This window comes from Neoarius graeffei, chromosome 5 (genome assembly GCF_027579695.1).
Source record: "Neoarius graeffei isolate fNeoGra1 chromosome 5, fNeoGra1.pri, whole genome shotgun sequence".
Lineage (NCBI taxonomy): Eukaryota > Metazoa > Chordata > Actinopteri > Siluriformes > Ariidae > Neoarius > Neoarius graeffei.
In genome coordinates, this window is record NC_083573.1 from 32,136,035 (window position 1) to 32,149,776 (window position 13,742).

At 44.7% G+C, this 13,742-nt stretch overlaps 1 protein-coding gene across 3 annotated transcripts in view; it reads left to right on the top strand.

The window, feature by feature from the left end:
* g6fl (g6f-like) overlaps window positions 1-13,742 on the top strand; it is a 69,254-nt gene that overhangs the window by 25,978 nt on the left and 29,534 nt on the right. Inside the window, exon 1 of one of the 3 annotated variants that reach the window (XM_060921553.1) lies at window positions 8,734-8,879. The exons of the other annotated variants lie outside the window; for them this stretch is intronic. Coding sequence (XP_060777536.1) covers window positions 8,804-8,879 — 76 coding nt within the window. The 5' untranslated portion in view covers window positions 8,734-8,803. Of the gene's footprint in view, window positions 1-8,733; window positions 8,880-13,742 lie in introns of those variants that run through there. 3 annotated transcript variants of the gene reach the window in all.

Below are 13,742 nucleotides of genomic sequence, written 5' to 3' on the forward strand. Positions count from 1 at the left end.
ACACACACACACACACACACACACACACACACAAAGTAAACTGGTTCTAGAAGATAACCTGTGTTTCCCAGAAATCAACACAGGTACATAAGTATACTGTGTGTAGTCTTTACTCTAATGTCATGTGACTTCAAAGAACAAAAAATGGTATGTAGCAATTCTGACGGGTGGGTGGAGCACAGAAGGATGGCAGGCCAGAACTGAGTTCAACAAAACTCTTTTATTTTCCACTTTTCAGTGTACTTATTTTCCACTCTCCCAGCCACACCCGCACGCACACACACAAGGCGTCTGGTTGGGGAGAGACCTCCCTTCCTCTGCCCTCTCTCTCCTTATATAGGGTGCGGTCACTGGGGAAGACACACAAACACATGTTAACTGACATCAGGTGCAGTGATTCTGCCACTTACCTTCCCTGACTCCGCCCTCCAGTCACAAACCGACGCTTGACCACACCCCCGCTGCCACATACCCCCACCGCCCGACTCAGGCTGGGCGGCTGTCCGACCTGCAACCGACTCCCCCCCCCGACGGGAGAGGAAGGCCACCACGACCATCTGCGCCCCCGGCCTGTGGATCACCTTGAAGTTAAAGGGCTGGAGTGCCAGATACCAACGGGTGATCCGTGCGTTGGCATCCTTCATGCGGTGGAGCCACTGGAGGGGCGCGTGGTCCGAACAGAGAGTGAGCCCAGCAGGTAGTAGCGGAGGGCGAGGACTGCCCACTTGATGGCTAGGCACTCTTTCTCGATGGTGCTGTAGCGCCCCTCACGCACCGACAGCTTTCTGCTGATATACAACACTGGACGATCCTCCCCCTCCATTTCCTGGGACAAAACAGCCTCCAGCCCTCTGTCCGACGCATCTGTCTGCAACATAAAGGGGAGAGTGAAGTCAGGGGAGTGCAACAGTGGCCCCCCACAAAGTGCAGCCTTCACCTCAGAAAAAGCCCGCTGGCATTGCTCCATCCACTGGACCAGATCTGGTGCCCCCTTTTTAGTGAGATCAGTCAGCGGGCTGGTGACGTCCGAATAATTAGGTATAAACCTCCGATAGTAGCCAGCCAGCCCCAGAAACTGTCTCACCCCCTTTTTGGTCTTAGGCCTCGGGCAGGCCGCAATCGCTGCTGTCTTGTTAATTTGGGGACGTACCTGCCCACTGCCCAAGTGGAAGCCCAGATACTGTACTTCCACCCGCCCAATCGCACACTTCTTTGGGTTGGCCATGAGACCTGCTCGCCTCAGCGACCTAAGGACGGCCCTTAGGTGTTCTAAATGCCGCGGCCAGTCATTACTATAGATTATAATATCATCCAAGTATGCGGCCGGATGTATCCAAGTAGGTGGCGTGGGGGCAGAGGACCCTGTCCATAAGCCACTGGAACGTAGCGGGTGCCCCAAACAGCCCAAAAGGAAGTGTAACAAATTGGTGTAAGCCAAAAGGTGTGGAAAAGGCTGTTTTTTTTCTTGGGATAGTGGAGTCAAGGGGATCTGGCAATAACCCTTTGTTAAATCCAGTGTCGAGTAAAAGCGAGCCGTGCCTAATCGATCGAGCAACTCGTCAATACGAGGCATTGGGTATGAATCGAATTTAGACACTGCATTGACTTTTCTATAATCCACACAGAACCGGACCGACCCGTCGGCCTTGCGAACCAAGACCACCGGGCTGCTCCAGTCACTGTGGGACTCCTCGACGATGCCCATTTCGAGCATGGCCTCAAGTTCTTCCCGAACCACTTTTTTCTTGTGTTTGGGTAGCCTGTAAGGGCGGCTGCACACTACCACCCCTGGGGGCGTCTCGATGTGGTGTTCTATGAGGTTGGTGCGGCCGGGCAGGGGCAAGAACACGTCCGAAAATTCGGTCTGCAACTGGGCAACCTCCGTGAGTTGGGTCGGGGAGAGGTGGTCTCCACAGGGGACCGGAGAGGTACACGATGTCAATGTTCCCTTTTGAACCTCCGGCCCCAGCTCCGCCTTCTCCGGAACCACCGACACCAACGCCACGGGGACCTCCTCATTCCAGAGTTTGAGTAGATTGAGGTGGTAAATCTGTAGCGCTCCACCCCTGTCTGTTCGCCTCACCTCATAGTCGACGTCCCCAACTCGCCGTGTGACCTCAAAGGGTCCTTGCCACTTGGCGATCAATTTGGAGCTCGATGTGGGCAACAGTACGAGTACCTTATCTCCTGGTGCGAACTCCCTAAGGTGCGTACCCCTGTCGTACTGGCGGGTTTGCCGTTCTTGGGCCTGCCGCAAATTCTCCTGGGATAATTGTGTGGAGTTTTGCGCGGAGGTCAATAACGTATTGAATTTCATTTTTGCTGGGGGAAGGTCCCTCTTCCCAATTTTCTCACAGAACATCTAGGATGCCACGTGGCTTACACCCATATAATAATTCGAATGGGGAGAACCCCTTGGAGGCTTGTGGGATCTCTCGCACTGCAAATAACAGGGCTTCGAGCCATTTATCCCAATTGCATGCGTCCTCGCGAACAAATTTTTTAATTACATTCTTGAGTGTGTGATTGAACCATTCGACTAAACCGTCCGTTTGTGGGTGATAAACGCTGGTGCAGATCGGTTTAATTCCCAATAACCCATACAGTTCGCTCAGTGTGCGTGACATAAACGAGGTGCCTTGATCAGTCAGAATCTTTTTGGGGATTCCGACTCGGGAGATGACACAGAAGAGCGCCTCTGCAATACTGCGTGCTGAGATATTGTGAAGAGGCACTGCTTCCAGGTATCGCGTTGCATAGTCCACCAGAACTAAAATAAAGCAATTCCCTCGTGTTGACCGATCTAATGGCCCGACGAGATCCATCCCAATTCTTTTGAACAGGGTCTCGATTAATGATAGAGGGCACAAAGGCGCTTTTGGAATGGCCGCTGGATTTACTAACTGGCATTCGCGGCATGCCGTACACCACCTATGGACATCGCCGCGAATCCCTGGCCAATAGAACTGGGCCATTATTCAGGCTAGTGTCTTATCCTGCCCCAAGTGTCCAGCCATGGGATTAAAGTGAGCCGCCAGGAATGCCAATTCCCGGCGGCTCTTTGGAATCAAAAGCTGTGTAATTGGCTCCTTAGTCTGAGTGTCCTGCGTCACTCGGTATAATCTATCTCGCATAATGGAGAAATAGGGGAAGGACGGAGTGGCACTTGGCTGGAGCGTTTGACCATCGATTACTCTCACTTGGTCAAACACATGCCGCAGAGTCTCGTCCCACGACTGTTCTAACGGGAAATCCATGAGGGATTCCCCGAGAGAAGGAGGAGGAGTCTGCGGCTCCTCGCTCTGACGCAGAGATGACATAGACGGCTCTGTGACAGCTGCTCCCGCCAATGCCACACCGGGACCTCCCCCTGCTGAACTACGGCAGGGCCCACTCTTCACTAAATGCCTCATTAACTCCCAAAATCCCGGCCAATCAGTCCCCAAAATTATTGAGTGGGTAAGGCGAGGAATAACCGCCATCTTTACACTAAATTTTTCCCCTCGAAAAAGAATGTGGACTGACGCTAAAGGGTAGTTGTGAACATCCCCATGCACACACAACACCTTCATCAATTGTGCTCACCCTAATGCCTCGTCTTGCACCAGGTTTTGGTGGCTTGAGGTCTGATTACAGCCAGAGTCCACCAACGCCTGATATGTATCCCCTTGGACACTCACCGGTATGTGATACGCTCCGGCCCAATCAAGGGCGGCTCCTGGTGCATCGGGGATCCGGACCACCTCCATTGCCAAGCACTGCTGCTGGAGGTGCCCCGGCTCCCCACAGCGCCAGCAAACTGGCCCGGGCTTTCTCTCTGCACCGGTACTCTGGGGCTCACTCACCTGAGGGGGGGAAGAGACAGACACGGAAGCGGGAAATGGGAGGGCACCGCGGGTGCAGTGGGTCGGCTGGGGTGGAGCCAGCCCCCGCCTCTGCGGTGGGGGAACGGGGCAAGGACGAGACACAGAAGGGGAGGGGGAGAGAGAGAGAGAGGAGTGGGGAGAAGAGGAGATCTGCTGTCCTGCCGTCGGAACAGCCGCCAAATGGTCCTCCGCCAGCTCGATGGCCTGATCCAGTGACGCCGGCTGATGGCACTGGACCCACTCCGCGGTCCCTTCGGGTAGTCGGGCGATGAACTGTTCCAGTACCACCAGATCAACGATTCCCTTGGCGTCACGGTTGTCAGCCCTCAGCCACCGCCAGCAGGCATCCCGGAGTTGCTGGCCAAATGCGAACGGCCAGCCGGCTTCCTCCAGGCGCAGAGCACGGAAGCGCTGTCGATGTTGTTCAGGGGTGCGTCCCACACGCTGGAGGATGGCCCGGTGGAGGTCCGCGTAGACCAGCCGGCTGTCTGCGGGGAGCTGTAGCACCGCCAGCTGCGCCTTGCCTGTTAGCAGGGGGAGGAGGCGTGCCGCGCGCTGTTCCATCAGCCAGCCCGAGGCCTCTGCTGCCTGCTCAAAGAGCTTGAGGAAGGCCTCAGGGCCGTCGTGCGGGCCCATCTTTGTTAGGGTGAGGTGGGGAGGGCCCGCGGCGGTGGAGGTGGTGGACCTCGCCGACGCAAGGAGGTGCCGGAACATCTGACGATCTTCCTGCTGCACCAGCACCAGGGCCTCGAACCTTTGCTCCTGCTCCTTCCGGAGGGCGATTAGCACCTGGTGCTGGCTCTGCTGGGCCGTGGCGAGGGCATGAACCAGGTCCGCGAAGGGGGAGGACTCCATGGGGCTGTTCTTCTCTGTGCTCCGATTCCTGGGTTTCGGCACCACTGTAGCAATTCTGACGGGTGGGTGGAGCACAGCAGAAGGATGGCAGGCCAGAACTGAGTTCAACAAAACTCTTTTATTTTCCACTCTCCCAGCTACACCCGCATGCACACACACAAGGCGTCTGGTTGGGGAGAGAGCTCCCTTCCTCTGCCCTCTCTCTCCCCTTATATAGGGCGCAGTCACTGAGGAAGACACACAAACACACGTTAACTGACATCAGGTGCAGTGATTCTGCCACTTACCTTCCCTGACTCTGCCCTCCGGTCACAAACTGACGCTTGACCACGCACCCGCTGCCACACGGTAATAAATATTTGTATGTAAAATCAAATTGGATAGTGAAATTTAATCGAAACCTTGAATTAACCTTACTGATATTCTAAGTTCTTATATTTCAGTGGTCAGAGATTGACATGTTTATCTCATCCACAACAGAGTGAGCGGGGTGTGGTATTGTAATCAGTGAGGTTTGTTTTTTTTTGTCTGTTTGCTTGTGTGTCTGTCTGTTAACAATCTAGCATCTAGACAGTTGCACCGATTGACTTCAGATTTTCAGGGTAGGTGGGCAATGGTCCATAGATTATCTGCTTAAATTTTGGGGGTAATCAGGTCAAGGTCAAGATCACTGGAAAGGTCAAAATAATTTTTCTGTCATAACTTTCTTCAAATTCATTATTTTGACTTCAAACCAAAACCAAAATGTGCATATTTTGATTCTGCTTCCAACCATATGCTGCATGATGGGGTAGCTTGGACAGTCTCTATGGTGGTAGGGGGTTATAAGTCAGGGGTGTCAAGGTCATTGGTCAAAATAACATTTTCCATTATAACTCAAAAACGGTTGCCGATAGACAAATGTTTACTTTTATGAGCATATAGGAACTCCCATATGGCCTTTCATTTGGCACCATGATCTTTGACCTTGAGTGACCTTGAAAGGTCAAACTCAAGGTCACAGATTTTCAGAGGGCTATAACTTGAAAACAGTTGATGGTAGACAGATATTTACCCTTATCAACTTATAGAAAGTGCCATATGGGCTTTCATTTGGCACCATGATCTTTGACATTGAAAGGTCAAACTCAAGGTCATGGGTTTTCAAAGGGTTATAACTTTAAAATGGTTCATGATAGCTAGATGTTTACCATTATCAACATATCAGAAGTCCCATATGGGCTTTCAGTTGCCACCATAACCTTTGACCTTGAATGACTTTGAAATGTCAAACTCAAGGTCATGGATTTTCATAGGACTATAACCTGACAGCTGATGATTGAGAAATATTACCATTATCAATATATAGGTATAAAATAAGTGCTGCCGGGTGTGGTTTGTTTTGCCTGGCAACACTTGTTAGATTCATGTTTTCAAACAGTCAAGACTCTCCATTCAAATGGGTTTCTTTCAGTGTTTTTCTAGATATTCATCCAGCCAAATTTCAAATTCACTTTGGAAAAAATACAACTTGGGCATCCAAACAACCCAGGAATAGGGGGGAAAAAGTCGATCAAGCTTGGAATGAGAGAATTTTGCACACTGAATGTCAAACCTGAGCACTGGATGAATATCTGAAAACTGAGCTGAAGTGATGTCTTTTAACATTCAAAACTTTTTTTTCTTGTTGTTGCTTCTATACTAATCAGGCTGGGGTAAAATGATAACTGGAAACAGAGGGAAAAGTGGGGATTATAGTACTCCATCAACACAGATAACATGTCACAGATAGCCTCGAGAGGTCGGAAAGGTTGGTTTTTTTAGACTGCTACAGTGTCATTGCTCTAAATATAATGTAGAGTAGAGGCAATATTAAGTAGGATATTGAAATTGCTCAGTATGTAGGCGTCAAAATGGAAATAATTGGGCTCCGTTTCCTGAGTGCAATTAATCTTTGCGTATTGGAGCTATTGTGTGCGTCAAAGCAACACTGCCCCCCTCCCCCCACCTGCTGCAGACACCGTTATCACATACAGGTATGAACTGCCATAGCACTCAAAGCAAGCAATCATTCCAGCCTGTGCCTTGCCACCTCAAGTGCACATCCATTAGCAATATGTTTCTTCTTGTACAACACCCGTGAGCAAATTATTAAACAAATAATTGGGAAGAATGATGAAGCCCTGCGCATTCTAAGCAGCGCCGGTGTGTACATTGAAAGGAGAGCCGTTGTTCCTGTTTAGGGTCTTTTGTTTTTGGTCTGTCTGCTGTTAATGGGAATAAATTTGCCCCTTCGTAAGAAGAAGCCTTTATTTGTCGCATGTACACTCAAGCACTGTGAAATTCCTCCTCTGCATTTAATCCATCTGAAGCAGTGAACACACACGTGAGCAATGAGCACACACACATACCCAGAGCAGTGGGCAGCTATGCTACAGCGCCCAGGGAGCAGTTGAGGGTTAGGTGCCACGCTCAAGGGCACTTCAGCCATGATACAGAGGGAAGGGAAAGTGCTGTTCATTCACTCAACTCCTTTCACATTTTTCCTGCTGGCTGTGGGAATTGAACTGGCGACCTTTGGACCCTGCTTCTGTAACCTTCAGTTCATGGCTGCCTTCAGTTGTGTTGAGCTCACAGCATTGGAAGCGTATAGGGAGAAGAGGAGAAGATAACACGTTTTTTTTTTTAAATATATTGTGGTTTGTTGGAGAACCTTTTGACATTTTCACCTTAGATTCATAAATCCCTATGAAATTAGAGACGCTTATTTATTTTCCATATCAAAATCTCACATGGTGGCAGTTTGCACAGTTGATGATGCAGAGGTAACTTTAAACTAGCACCTTTTGTGTGTGTGTGTGTGTGTGTGTAAAATTGAACGCCGGTACCTTCAGTTGATGACTGTAACAACCAAAGGAGCATGAATTCATTTGAATAATTTCTCTGTACGCCTGGCTCGTCTTCTTCCTATCATAGCTAATCCCTCGCACTCCCTCGCTGTTCACACAGGGATCAGGATATGTACACTGTCATGGCTCTCGTTAGCTACTGTTGTCCTACTTTGTTAGCTCGGAAATTTTCGTTAATTCATTTTCCTCCTATCTGTCTTTCACATTCCCGCTTCGCTTTCATCCTCTATTTTGTAACACTTTCTCTGTCATTCTCTGGTCTTTTGACTAAGAGGTAATTAGGAGGTACAAGTTCTTAGCAGGGTGATAACTCTGATAGTTTTAATTAAAGACCTTTGTAGGGATAGAGGCATTTTGCCCAGGAATTAGAGACTAGTTCAGATATACTGTGGACCCTTGAATTCTCACTCATGCTTGCTTATCAATGGCCCAGTACACACACACACACACACACACACACACACACACACACACACAGTAGTTGCCTAGCACACGGTTTTTACCCTTATTTGTATTCTTTGTGTGGGAAGCGTGTGACTGAAGTTCAGCACAATCAGACTTAAAAGGAATAAGAGTTAACAACATTCGATATGTACTTCAGTCTGGGCACCACAAAAAAATAATCGTAGCATGAGAAAATATCTTCCATACCAGCTATTGTATTTCATATTTCTGATTATGAGATTAATTGAAGACAAATATTAAATTATTAATCCCATTTCTAGACATTATTACAAAGTTACGTCTAGAAATAGTCCGAATAATTGTACGTTTGTTTTATAATAATCTTATGAAGGAAATTTTTGATAAATTTGATATGTTTTAGGCATTTAAACTTCACTAAGATATTTTTACACTGCAGAGAGAGAGAGAGAGAGGAGTGTGTGTGTGTGTGTGTGTGTGTGTGTGTGTTTTCTATCGCCTGCACAGAAGTGTGTGCAGTTCTGTTTATCAATTCCTAACAGTACTGGTGTGTTTTCCTGTGCGTTTGTTCCTGTTCAAGTTTGCAATTTTCACATCCATATTTTGCAGCTGTCAGTCTTATCCTGCATGTTGTCCTGCCTTGGCAATTTCAAATTTAGTAACACACACACACACGCATACGCATGCATTATAGTGTCAAATACTTCCTACATGTCGTCCAGAAACCATTGTACCTGGCTCTCTTTATTATCCTAACGAGTACATAGCAGGATGAGTTCTTATTCTCTTCTTTTTGCTCTCGCTTGCTTTTGTGAAAGTTTTATCCTTCCATCTATTACACAAAGAGGTAAGATATTCTGTTCAATTTTTCAAGCAAAAATAATTGACTAAAATGCTCGTTTGTTCATCACATAGCTGCACACTTTGAGGGGAAAAAAAGGTTAACTATAGAACTTTAATTTTACCCAATAAACAGTTCTTTGGTTCGTCCTTCTACGGGATCCATTAAAGGACCTATGAAACCTACATCAATGTTTCTTTATCAGAAAGGTACTAGCAGGAATCTGAGAACCTGTAAGTTTCATAAAGAACCCTCGAGGAGCTTTTTATACAGCGTATATCTTGTGTAGAAGCAGAAAAAGTGTATACATACAGTAAGTGTGCATTGAGCATATACTGTCGATCTGCAACACTATAACCAAGGCTTATAAGAATGATGGACATTTACTACATCGGAAGTCTGACCAAGTGTCTTAAGTCCTTTTTTTTTTTTACAATGACTTTATCATTTTTTAAATTTCAAGTCAAGTCAAGTCAACTTTATTGTCAAATATGCTCTACATGCTCGACATACAGCACAGATGAAATATCAGTCCTCTCTGACCCACGGTGCAAACAGGCAATGCAATAAATAAAAATAGAATAATTGAAAAAAAAACAACAAACAATATAAACAGTATAAACACTCTAGATAGGAACTAGATAACACTCAAACAATATAAACAGTAAAAATAAACAGTATAAACACTAGATAAGAACAAGACAGACTAAACACTCAGACAATATAAACAGTGTAAACACTAGATAAGAACAAGACAGACTAAACACTCAGACAATATAAACAGTGTAAACACTAGATAAGAACAAGACAGACTAAACACTCAGACAATATAAACAGTGTAAACACTAGATAAGAACTACACACAGACTAAACACTCAGACAATATAAACAGTGTAAACACTAGATAAGAACAAGACACACTAAACACTCAGACAATATAAACAGTGTAAACACTAGATAAGAACAAGACAGACTAAACACTCAGACAATATAAAACAGTGTAAACACTAGATAAGAACTACACACAGACTAAACACTCACAATATAAACAGTGTAAACACTAGATAAGAACAAGACACACTAAACACTCAGACAATATAAACAGTGTAAACACTAGATAAGAACAAGACAGACTAAACACTCAGACATTATAAACAGTGTAAACACTAGATAAGAACAAGACAGACTAAACACTCAGACAATATAAACAGTGTAAACACTAGATAACAACAAGACAGACTAAACACTCAGACAATATAAACTTTAAACACTAGATAAGAACAAGACAGACTAAACACTCAGACAATATAAACTGTAAACACTAGATAAGAACAAGACAGACTAAACACTCAGACAATATAAACAGTGTAAACACTAGATAAGAACAAGACAGACTAAACACTCAGACAATATAAACAGTGTAAACACTAGATAAGAACAAGACAGACTAAACACTCAGACAATATAAACAGTGTAAACACTAGATAAGAACTACACACAGACTAAACACTCACAATATAAACAGTGTAAACACTAGATAAGAACAAGACACACTAAACACTCAGACAATATAAACAGTGTAAACACTAGATAAGAACAAGACAGACTAAACACTCAGACAATATAAAACAGTGTAAACACTAGATAAGAACTACACACAGACTAAACACTCACAATATAAACAGTGTAAACACTAGATAAGAACAAGACACACTAAACACTCAGACAATATAAACAGTGTAAACACTAGATAAGAACAAGACAGACTAAACACTCAGACATTATAAACAGTGTAAACACTAGATAAGAACAAGACAGACTAAACACTCAGACAATATAAACAGTGTAAACACTAGATAACAAGACAGACTAAACACTCAGACAATATAAACTTTAAACACTAGATAAGAACAAGACAGACTAAACACTCAGACAATATAAACTGTAAACACTAGATAAGAACAAGACAGACTAAACACTCAGACAATATAAACAGTGTAAACACTAGATAAGAACTACACACAGACTAAACACTCAGACAATATAAACAGTGTAAACACTAGATAAGAACTACACACAGACTAAACACTCAGACAATATAAACAGTATAAACACTCTAGATATGAACTAGACGTAGACTAAACACTCATACACACACACACACACACACAAATTGGTTCAAATAACCAAACAGTCAAGGGCACTTGAGGTATAGCAGGTAAACATGAAACATGAAATAAGCAGTATAAACAAACTAGCAGCTGTTAAGATGAGGTAGTGCAGAATAGTGCAAATGAGCGAGGTAAAGTGAGATGTGCGGTAAAGTGAGATGTGCGGTAAAGTGAGATGTGCGGTCCCTGAGTTCAGTGTATTAATGAACGATGAGATGTATGTATGTATGTGTGTTGGGGGGGGAAGCTGTGAGGATGACATGTCAGATGCTGAAGGAGGGGCAGGGGTGTGCGCGAGCAGAATCTGTGGCAGGGGGCAGAGGGGGGAGGAGGGGCAGAACAGGGAGGGAGTTGATACTCCTGACTGCTGACTGCATCTAAATTTCTAAATATGCATTCTAAATTTCATTAAGAATTCATAATTCATTAAGATGACTAACTGTAAACAAGCTCTGCAACTTCTGTATCTAAAACCAATACGATCCTTTTATTTCCTGAATAAAATAAAGATATTTGAATGTTTTAATGCAGCTAATCTTTTACTGCGTTTGGTATTTAAATCTCATCTCATTATCTGTAGCCGCTTTATCCCGTTCTACAGGGTCGCAGGCAAGCTGGAGCCTATCCCAGCTGACTACGGGCGAAAGGCGGGGTACACCCTGGACAAGTCGCCAGGTCATCACAGGGCTGACACATAGACACAGACAACCATTCACACTCACATTCACACCTACGGTCAATTTAGAGTCACCAGTTAACCTAACCTGCATGTCTTTGGACTGTGGGGGAAACCGGAGCACCCGGAGGAAACCCACGCGGACACGGGGAGAACATGCAAACTCCGCACAGAAAGGCCCTCGCCGGCCACGGGGCTCGAACCCGGACCTTCTTGCTGTGAAGCGACAGCGCTAACCACTACACCACCGTGCCGCCCTGGTATTTAAATATATAACAATATTTGTATATTTGTAACCAGTGTTGTAGTCGAGTCACTAAACCTCAAGTCCGAGTCCAGTCTCGAGTCCCCAGTGTTCAAGTCCGAGTCCAGTCTGAGAACGAGACTCCATCCGCACCATTTGACGGTGGCTGCTGCTGCCTTCATGTGAAAGCATCTCTGCTACTGAGTCGGACTAACGTTACTGCTCGACTGCCCCATTTTAGTTAATAAGCTACAGATAAAAAGCTTGTTCATCACTCAGCAAGCCCCGCCCACTATCAACAGGGCAAATAACATGAGAGAGGGTTAACGCCAGCTAGTTCATCGCTCAGCAAGCAAGCGCCGCCCACTATCAACAGGGCAATGAACAAAGTGTGTCACTTCCTTCTCTGTATGGAGTCTTGCCAAACGACGGTTGAAGTTCGAGGTTGTCCCCGTCGTCTCCTCGATAGTTCTTCTACATATGGAACACACAGCAGTGCATTTTTTCCCACTGCACGAGAAGTCTGTATAAGCAAAGCAGACAATCCTAGCGGCTTCTCTCCAGGCGTTTTAATGCCATTAACGTTAGTTTGTTCCTGAACATGACGTATGAACAGGTGAATGTGCATTCTCTTGCACAAAATTAGTATAAAATTAATGTAGATATAAATATAAATACGTTATGCCAAATTATTATGGCATGTTACAAAAAAATAAAGAAAAAATCCAAGGCCTCGTCTCCAATTTACGAGTCCGAATGTAGTTAATGCACAAGTCCGAGTCATCAGTGCTCAAGTCCAAGTCAAGTCACGAGTCCTTAAAATTAGGGCATGAGTCGGACTCGAGTCAGAGTCCTGGACTCAAGTACAACAAGCCTGTTTGTAACTACTCCATTGTGTGTGTATTGTTAACTAACCAAAGTAGGAACAAGTGCAGAGAAAGTGTACTTGAGTAAAAGTTTGGGAACTGTATCGAAATCTGACTCCATTAAAAAGTATAGAGGCAAAAAGATACTTGAGTTAAAGTCAAAAACTATTGCATCTACATTATTAAACATGCTCAAGTATTTAAGAGTAAAAGTCAATCTCAGTCATAAGGGAGCGTTTTAAAAATATATAGTACTGAAGTCTTAGGGATGTGCAAAGAAATGCTGTACAGTAAAGACGATTTCAAAAATAAGGGGGAAAAACACAAAACAGTTATAAACGAAGCAAAGTCAATATTTGATGTGAAGACCATTTGAGTAAAAAGCAAATAGTACTCTCAAGTACAATGAGTGCAGTTTTATAAGGAAAGGAGCTGTAGGTTTTACTGAGCGTCTTCCAGAACCTGTCACAGTTCTTCTGGACACTTTGACTGTCACACTTGCCTCTTTTTTGCATACAAAACTTTCTCTGATGTAATACGTTGCTTTCTTTACTGATACAAACCTTTTTCTCAAACATTTTTTTTTCTTTTTGGCAAAGTAATGTTTGGAAATCTAAAATATTTGGTTGTTGCACTGATCCAGTGATGCAGAATTGATCAAATGAATATCTATAAGAAAAGTTCTACGTAAAAAAAAAGGGTGCCTAAGGCTTTAGCACAGTACTGTATTTCAAACAAAGCTAGACTTTGGCTTGGGGTTAGATAACGATAGAAGGCACATGAGCAACCAAAACAAAAGATAACTAGCTAATTTAGCAAAGAAATATCCAAACTGTAACTAGCTAAGTGAACTTAACTCAACATACTTTACTTAGCTTTGATAGTGAATTTTAAAGGCTGATATTTCATGTT